General features: G+C 56.4%; 1 protein-coding gene across 2 annotated transcripts in view; it reads left to right on the top strand.

Annotated features, from left to right (window-relative positions):
• The first annotated feature begins 2,631 nt into the window (after window positions 1-2,631).
• The window catches only part of PDE2A (phosphodiesterase 2A), a 92,260-nt gene continuing 85,676 nt past the window's right edge, over window positions 2,632-9,215 (top strand). The window contains exon 1 of one of the 2 annotated variants that reach the window (XM_081099128.1): window positions 2,632-2,917. In XM_081099128.1, the coding sequence (XP_080955254.1) occupies window positions 2,847-2,917 (71 nt within the window). In that variant the 5' untranslated portion in view covers window positions 2,632-2,846. The remainder of the gene's footprint in view (window positions 2,918-9,215) is intronic. The other variant, XM_081099130.1, reaches the window with a different exon arrangement.

The following is a 9,215-nucleotide window of genomic DNA, read 5'->3' as shown; positions in this document are numbered from 1 at the left end:
GGCACTCACAGTTGGTATGTTGGAAAGCTCCATGCCCCGTGGGGTAGCGGGGAGAATGAGGAGCGACAGGCCTGGTGCTCCTGTAGGGAGCGCCCATCCATACGGAGGGGGTGAAGATAGGATGAGGCAGTGAGCAAGACAGAGTAAGTGCCGTCTGGAAGGTGGGAGGGGGGCAGCCTCGTAGGAGGGAGGGGGAGGGCGCTGAGAAGCCACCTTTGGTCAAGAGGAGGTAGCTGGAGCCTGTGAATCCTGGGCGGAGGCTGATCCTCCAGTCGCTTTGGGCAGCCACCCGCCTTCCAGAAGCATCCTGCTTCCTCCCACCTCCCTCCACTTCTCCAACTAGCAGGAAAAAAAGGAAAGAAAAAAAGCAAAAACAAAAACCCGAGTGCGGGATCTTGGGGGGAAGGTGGGGGAGGGTGAGTGGGTGAGAGGTAATCAGCCAAAGACCTTGTATGTATATATGTATAACCCATGGACACAGACAATGGGGTGGTGAAGGCCTGGGGTGGGGGCGGGGGGTGGGGTGGGTTGGAGGGAGTCAATGGGGGAAAGAAAGGTGACATGTAATATTTTCAACAATAAAGATTTTAAACACACCACCACCACCACCCCACCCCCAAAACCCGTGTCTGCTGACCTGCTGCAGGATCTGTGAGCCGGACCTATCCGGATCAGCACCGTGGAGAGCGTCCTGGGCGGGACCTGAGGCAGGGCGGGGCTTCGCCGTGTTTTTTCCCTACCGGGCCTTGGTTCCCGCACCCGCTGGTCTTGCAGGCCAGTCCCAGGTAGAGAGGGAGGAGCAGCCTGGATAGTCCCAGGCTCTCCCCTTTCTGCGCCGTCCTCCTCCCAGCGTTACCCTACAGGGCTGTTCCTCTCTCAGCCCCATCAATTCAACCTCTTCAGGGGAGGGATTGGAGGGAAGGAGCAGGAACCTTTCAGACATTCCACAAACCTCTGAGCTTGGAATTTTTACCCTCTTTCAGATGGGTAAACTAAGGAAAAGCTCAGCGAGGTTAAATGACTTGCCCAGGACACATGGCAGAGCTGGGACGTGAACTTCCACCTGCTGACTCTATGTTCTGGAGTAGCCAGTAGTCCTGCATCTTGCACCTCCTTCCTGCAGACACCTGACTTCTGGGGCAGCTGTGGGGTTTGGTGTGACAGTGGGATGGGGAGGAGATCCTCCCTCCCACCTGACTTGCTTGAGTGTATTCTCAGGTGGTTTCCAAGGTTGAGGCCCTCCACCCTCGTTTCCTGAGTGGAGGGAGGGCAGAAAAGGGCTGAGAGCCAGGTGATGCCTCAATGCACCTGCTCCCCCTCACCGAGCCCAGGAGGAGCCCTCCTTTGAACTCCTCTGACTCAGCTTCTTACCGCCAGGCGCCTCAGGGCGTGGAGGGGAGCTGTGAGCACCAAGACTGGCCTCGGTCCAGGGCTTTGGCTTTCTGAGACCGCAGAATGCCTTCCCAGCCAGCAGGCATGGAGCAGCGAGGTCCCATGATGGGTCAGGCTGAGAAAACAGTTTGCCCAGAGCTCTCAGAGATGAAACACTCTACCTTCTGGGGCCGCAGCGGGAAGCAAAAGCTCCCTCCCATTTTCTTTCTTGACACTTCCTAAGCCAGCTGCTTCTGTAGCACTCAGCCTGGCCAGGGCTCCTAAACAAGCTTGGCATTTCTGTCCACCCCCCACAACTGTGCACCCCATGCCCTTGAGCATGGGTCAGGTTTCCACTGGTCTCGTGGGCTTCTGTCTGGATCCTGATGTGTGCAGGGGGGGCGGTATTCGCCCCACAGCTCAGTGAGGAGGGATTACTGGTGAGCATTACATGTAGCTCCTCCAGCCTGCAATACACCCCCTTCTCCTGGGGTCCCCTCCTTGCCTTTAAAGATCCTCTCTTCCAGAAATGTTCGCCAATCTCTGACTGGGTCAGGGGCCCCCTCTGAGCACAACAGACCCAATGCTTCCCTCTGCCACACTGCAAGTTCCCCCTTCCCTTGTCTGGGTGCTTCTCCGGGGCAAGAAGCAGTTTGAGTCATATCCGATGACGTTGGCCAGTCATAGGTGTTTGAATGAATGAATGAGTGTGTAAGTGGTGGAGCCAGGACTCAAACCCCAACCTCCTGCCTCAAGCTGTGGAGCTTTTCCTCCTGTGGCCAATAGGAGACTTGCTGAGACAACTCCCTGCCCGTTTCATTGTCTAATTGCCCCATTCCATTGGGTGAGGTCATCCTCCCGAGGAGTCCTCTCGGGGGATGGGGCAGCGTGTGGCAGGCCCTCCCTGACTGTAGTCCATTGGTGATGAAGGCTGTGTGGGGAGGCTGCGGCTTGGATGCCCACAACGCCTAGTAGGGGCTCATACTCAAGCATCTTGATCGCTCTTGGGCTCTGATCCCTTTCTCCTCTCCTTCACATGTTTCTGTCCCCTTTCCTCTCTGTTTCTCAGTCTCTTCCTCTGTGTGTATTTCTTGTTCTCTTCCAGCCAGAGTTTCTCTCTACCTTCCTCTCTCTCTCTCTCTCTCTCTCTCTCTCTCTCTCTCTCTCTCTCTCTGCCTCTCTGCGCCTCCTCCTCCTCCCCTCCCCCTTCTGCATTATCAGAACTCCAACCTCCTCCCAGAGCCAGCCAGCCAGCCTAGCGGCAGAGGCAGTGGCAGCGGGAGAGGCGAGAGCAGCCGGGAGAAGCCAGGGCAGCAGAGCTGGATTGGGGTGCTGAGTCCAGGCTGAGTTGGGGACAGGCTGCTGCTCTTGGTCCCCGTGCTTGCTGGCCCAGGTGCCCTGCCTGGAACCCTGGGCAGGGTGGGAAGGGCAAAGTGCCACCTTAGTCTGGCTGGGGAGGCAGATGATGAGTAGTGATGGGGCAGGCATGCGGCCACTCCATCCTCTGCAGGAGCCAGCAGTACCCGGCAGCGCGACCGGCTGAGCCGTGAGTACTGTTGAGGGGTTGGGGTCTGTGTGAGTGGCTGCAAGAGGTGCCATGGACGGGGTCCTGGGAGTCCCTCCAAGGAGCTGGGTTTGGTATGGAGCTGAGCCACGTGGGGTGATCGATCCGGCTCCTGGGCACCTGGTTGCTGGACTATGGAATCGCAGGGAGGGGGGGCTTTGTATAGGGCAGGGATGCCTGGTGTCAATCTAGGGGGTGGTGTGGCTGGGGTCCCACAGAAGAGCTGGTGGTTGGGGGATGGTTTGGTAATAAACTGGAATCATGCCTTCAGGGGCTGGGGTTGGGGGAGGTCTGCAGTGGGTGGGGGGTGGGGTGAGGGGTTCCAAGGAGCTCGGGTGGCAGATAGATTAATTCAGGACCTTGGAGAGGGACTGTCCAGACACCGGTGCTCGTGTTGTGTGTGTGTGTGTGTGTGTGTTGGGGGGGGGCGGTTACACAAAAATGAATGAGTAGCTCTGGAGCAACTGCCCTCCATGGAACTGGGATTGGGATTGAGAGGCGCCAGTTTAGGCAAATTTACCCCAAATCACCTGTCCCAGTCAGAGCACAGTGTTCATTGGAATGAGGTCCCTGTGCACCAGCCTCGTGTTTGCCCACGTGCAGGGGATGCACGTGCAGGTGAGTGGAGGAGGTGCCCCTCCCCCGTCTGAGGGTTGCTGAGGCGGCAGGTCCATGCCAGGCTACCTGAGGGTATATGTATGTTTGTACATGTGTGGGGTGCAAGGGGACACGTGGGGTATACAGGGGCCTGTGAGTTCTGGGGTCTTTGGTGGTTGTGAAGAGCAGGGTGTGAGCATCCCAGTGTGATTGTGAGAGGTTGAGTGCAGATTGGTGTCTGTGTGTAGGTGTGTGCATGTGTGTTCATTTGAATGTGTATGTAGGCATGCATGTTAATATGTGTGCTGTGTCTACAAAATAGACGACTCAATATTGAGCATGTTGTTTGATTCCATGTGCATTCATGTGTGTGGGTTTATTTGTTAGTGTGTGAATATTAGCATGTGTGTGTGTGTGTGTGTGTGTGTGTGTGTGTGCGTGTGCGTGACTGTTAGCCTAAATGTCCTGATGTGGGTGTATAATCAGGGTGCTAGTGTGCATGAGTATGTTTGTTGTTCCTTGTGTGGCTGGTGCATGTGTGTGACTATATGTGTGTGTTTAACTGAGTGTGCATGGATGGCTGTTTTCTTTCTCAGGTGGTTGAGGACACAGCTGGGACACTGGCCCACTGAAGCAGGGTGGGGGTGCCTGAACATGTGGCCGCCTCCGTGAGTCCAGGACAGTTCATTTTACGCCCTGTAGGGAGATGCAGAAAGACAGGCAAGAATGCCTCTGCCCTTTGGGGCCTTCTAAGCTCCCTAGACAAATGGCTTGAGAATAGTTACGCTGTGAAGACCAGGATCAAGCTAACAGGTGGAGGGTGAATGGGTGCAGCATGAGCAAAGGCCCTGGGTTGGGATGGGGCATGTGCAGCAGAAGGCTGGAGGGTAGGCAGGAACCACATCCTGCAGCACTTTGAGCCCCAGGCCTCTTGGGCTTTACCCTGAGGGACCTGGGGAGTCCGGGAAGGTATGATGCAGTGGAGAGGCATCATCAAATTTGGGTTTTAAAAAGCTGCCTCGATGGTGCTGTCAGAGTTAAACTGGGAGAGAGATGGCCAGGAGGCCAGTGTGGAGGCCAGGCCAAGGCAGGCATCATGAGGTCTGGGTCTGAGTGGGCCAAGGCGCAGATGAAACCAAGGCTTCCTGAAGGGAGAGCCTGGAGGGCTTGGAAGAGCATGGGGAAGGGAGCATGAGGCAGCTCAGGCTTGGAGGTGCAGGATAGCTGGAAGCCTCAGATACGTAAAGTAGTGGGGAGACCCCTGCAAGGTCTCTGGCCAGGATGCAGAGGGTCAGAGATCACAGGGCCATTGTTTCTCAAACAGGGAAACTGAGGCTGTGGCATTGTCATCCTCCTCTGGCTGCAAGGCTGGGGCTGAAGCTCTTCAGCAAACCTGAGCCTCAATCTCCTCCTTCAGGCCCCACATGGGACCTCTTGTTTGCTTCAGTTGGGTCGACTCAGTGAGGGTTAACTGCCTTTAGGCTCCCCACACCCCCCAGCTGCCCCTGCCCACCAAGAAACTCCTGCCACTCTTCCTGCTTCCCACTCCAGCCTCCTGTCTCCAGGGACTACTGATGGCTTGGCTGGGACCTCGCCAAATGGGGGAGGCAGAACTCCTGGCGGTACCCCCTTCAGTTTTAATGGACTGGGAGTCTCACCCTCAGCGTGCTGCTGTGTGGTCGGGCCTGCACGCCTCAGGCTTCTGCTGCTTGCCGTTACAGTCTACCCTCTCAGCACGCTTCCATTCCCGCATGCGTCCACTCATTTATTCAGTCACTTATCCAACAGGGACTCCCCAGTGCCTGCTTGGTGCTGACTGGGCTGGTCACTCGGGACACAGAGAGGACACCAACCCAGACCCTGCCCTGAGGGAGTGCCCAGTCTGATGAGGGAGGCAGAGTGGAAACTCAGAACCTGCCGTGTGGACAGTGCTTGCAGAGGTAAGCCCCGGAACTATGGGGGCCACACCCAGCCAGGGGTTCAGAGGAACAGACCTTAGGACGGAGTCTTGAAGAATGGATAGGAATTGCCCAAGCAGGGAAGAGCAGAGGGAACGGCATGTAAAGGTGGGTAGATGTGAGACAGTGTGGCATGTTCCAGGGGCAGTAAGAGTTTGGGTTGGCAGGAGCATTGAAAAGAAGAGAGAGCAGAAGGGGCCAGACTCTGTGGGGTCTCAAGTGCCAGGTAAAGGGGTCTGGACTTCTCCTTCTGGGTTGAGGGAGCTGGGGCAAGGCTTTTGACTAGGAAGCCTCCCCTAGGGAGCTCTCCTTGGCTCTCTCACCCTCTGATTCACCCTGGAGTCTCTTTCTCCGACGCCACAGGTTCAGAAATACAGCCGAGTGAGGCTTCCCCTGTGATGTCCTGTGTGTGAGCTCCTCACCCAGGCGGCCAAGGAGTTCCTCAAAGGCAGGAGCCACCTCCTTGTGCTCCCCTACTCACAGCACGGGGCTGGGCCCCCAGGCTCAGTGCAGCCTCTGGTGGGAGAGGACATGATGAGCATCCGGGCCACCTTCTAGAAGTTGCTTCATTCCTCCCTGCAGTTCACTCGCAGGTCTGTCCAGCCCAGCTTACATACCCCAAGGGACAGGATGCTCATCCCTTCCCTCTCGGGCAGCCTTTCCCTTGCAGTGGTTACACCTGCCCTGGGCTCATCACAGGGCCTGGCTGCTCCAGGATACCTGCCTGGCCTGGTGTCGTTGCTCTATCCTGGTCACTGTCCTTCCTCCTAAGCAAGGCCAGGCTGAGGCATAATGGTTCAGGAGTAGAATGAATACCTCCTGGGCAGAGAGAGATGAACAGATGGTAAAACTAAAATCGGGCAGCCCCTGACCCTGCTCTAAAAATAATGATAACGAAGGCGGCATGGCCAGAGAAGGGAGTGAGCATAGACGACAGCAAGACCTTCCTACCAGCACAGAGGGGCTGTGGGACCTCCTGGCTTTGCAGGTGAGTGATGGCCTCCAGGGAGAGGGGCCCAGAGGGATTCAGAGAGACACGGGGGATGGGATTAATTCATTCCTTGGTTCGTTCAGCCGCCATTCACTGGGTTGCTGCTCAACCAACATGGCGGCCCCACAGAGCCAGGGACCATGCGGAGGGAAGCCATGGCCTTTCCTACCTCTGCCCATGTCAGGGGCAGGCATTTAAGAGGGGAGGGCTTTGGGGCTGGCCTTAGAAGGAAGGGTCACCGCTCTAGGCAGCATTGAGGGCTAGCTCCAGGAAGAAGGAAGGCCACGTGCAAGGCGTTGAGGAGAGCTGTGCGTGTGTGGGAACTGTGGGAGTTCAGTGACCTAGGTGTGAAGGGCAGCGGGAGTGGGGAACTGAGGGTCGACCATAGGAAGCATTTTCTGTCTACAACTTCTTGGTCTCTCCTAATGCCCCCAGCAGTTCCGCTGAGGGGCTCCTCCTTGCTTGAGAATGGGGTGTTCAGTGAAAAAAAAAAGGGGGGGGACCCTGGAAATGGGGGAAGGGCGGTGGGCCCCTTCCAGAAAGTGCCATGCAAATGAATGCAAAGTAATATGTAAATCAGCCAGCTCGGGCTTGGCAGCTTTGACCTGGAAGGTGAGACATCACCCCTGTAGTGCTGGCCTCACACCCCCTCAGCTTCAGCCACCAGGAGAGCAAGAGTAGCCTTTGCTGCTCTGAGCACCCAGCTTGTCCGAGCCTCAAGATCATGGCCTCTAGGGTTTGGGCCACGGGCTCCCTTTCAGCACCCCCATCCTCTCAGGAGTTGATATATTTAGTAACAGGGATGTTTCCACACATTTATCTCCCATTGTTCAGCTGCCCACTCCCTGGGAAAGGCCAGGTCCCCAGTGACGTGACCCAGTTTTTGAAGTCCCTGAAGTCACCCTTCTCACTGCCCGCCCTGAAAAACAGGAGGCACCTGGGGCTTGGTGCAGCAGAAGAGATTTAGATCGGACATTTGGGAGGACTTCCCAACAGTGTGGTTGATGAGATATGTGGACCCTGGGGCTTCTGGGTCTCACTCTGGATGGCAACCCTGGGTTCAGAAGAGGCTTTGAATATAGGATAGAGAAGGTGGCAGACAGGCAAAGGTTCAAATTGCAGCACCATTATTTTGTAGTTGTGTGGTCCTGGGCAACTTACTTAACTTCTCTGACCCCCATGTGAGCAGTGGCTTGGGAATAATAAGACTTTCCTGAAGAATCTGCAAGTGGAGAGCAGAGTGCCAAGCATGGATCAGGTGCTTATAAAGGTTAGCTGCTGCCATGATGAACCGCCCACATGCACCTACAGTTTTAGAAAGACTCAGTGGGGCCCGGAGTGGGAGAGGCAAGAGCTGAGAGCCCAGAAGCTGTCGTTGTGTGGGAGACAGGAGGTCTGAAATGGAGCCGTGGTGGGGGGAATGGTGAGAAGTGTGGGTGCTCTGTGGGAGGGGACCAGGGCCTCAGAGACATGTGACGGCTTCCTTGGGCTGCCAGGGTCCGGTCTGGTCTGAGACTAATCCTCAGAGAATACAGTGGAGGAAAGGGCTTGGTTAGAAAGGGTTTAAACCTGAGGCCACGCCCATGGCAGTCTGTGGTCATGCTGGGAGTTGTAGTCCAGTGTGAATTTGCAGTAAGAACACTTAGTCCTGCCCTTTTTGGACCCAGCGCCACGCCTGAGTCCGGCTGGGGATGGGCCCTGGGGAGTGCTGCGGGCCTGGGGCCCAAAGGTGAAGCAGCCTCGGTCCCTTCCCTCAGGCGTCCCTCAGCCTGCTGTGTGTTGGGAGTGCGGGTGGGGCAGGGATAAAAGGATTAAGCCGTAATTATCACTCTTCACCAATTCACACAAAAGTTCACAGCCTCCAGAGCACTGTTTTCACATCCATGATCTCATTTAATCCCCACCACACACACAAGAGACTGCTGCTTTCTGGATGAACGACAGAGGATCTGAGAGGGGAAATGCTTTGCCCAGAGGTACTCAGCCAGTGACTGATGGGGCCAGGCCTGGAGCACAGGTCTGCCTGTCCCCAAAGCCCCTGCTCTTTCCGTGGATTATCCTCCAGGCGGCAAGGGCCCGGCCTTGAAGGACAGGCAAGATATGGACAAGTAGATATCTCAGCAGAGGAGCAGCTGAGCTAAGACCCAGCTCAAGGGACAAAGGCAAGGACTGGGCTCCGTGGGACGTGAGGCTAAGAGATTGATTCCAGGCTCAGAGTTTGGACTTGTCACTGCCCAAGGGTTTTGAGCAGGAGCAGGGCCTGATTAGAGCTGGGCTTTGGGAAGAGTGATCTTGCAGCCTGGGCTGCATGGATAGGAGTGGAGAACCACAAGACAGGCTAAAGCTTCTAAACCCCATCCTTGGTGCTCCCAGCATTTTGCTCCTTCTCCTCCGCCACACTTCTTCCTCCTCTTCCTCCTCTTCCTCCTCTTCCTCTCCCTTTCACCCTACTCCCTTCCACTCCAGCCTGGGGAGTGATGGTCATGTACCATAGAGCTGTTCCGTAATGCCACATGTCTCCAGCAGGGGTTGCTGTCACATACCATCCCGTCCAGCCTGGATCTTCCTTACGTGTGAAAGGCCGGAGAGAGGGAGGGCCAGAGCTGGACAAGGAGCAGAGATGAAGGGAGGAGAGAGGACAGCCCATTTTTCTTCACTTCCACTGGGCCAGGGGTGGGAGGGCCTTGCTGAAATTGATTGGGGGCGGGGGGAAGGGGGGGAAGGCTGAGGAAAG

The sequence above is a fragment of the Myotis nattereri genome (genome assembly GCF_964212035.1).
Source record: "Myotis nattereri genome assembly, chromosome: 9".
Lineage (NCBI taxonomy): Eukaryota > Metazoa > Chordata > Mammalia > Chiroptera > Vespertilionidae > Myotis > Myotis nattereri.
This window is presented reverse-complemented; position numbering and strand designations above follow the sequence as displayed.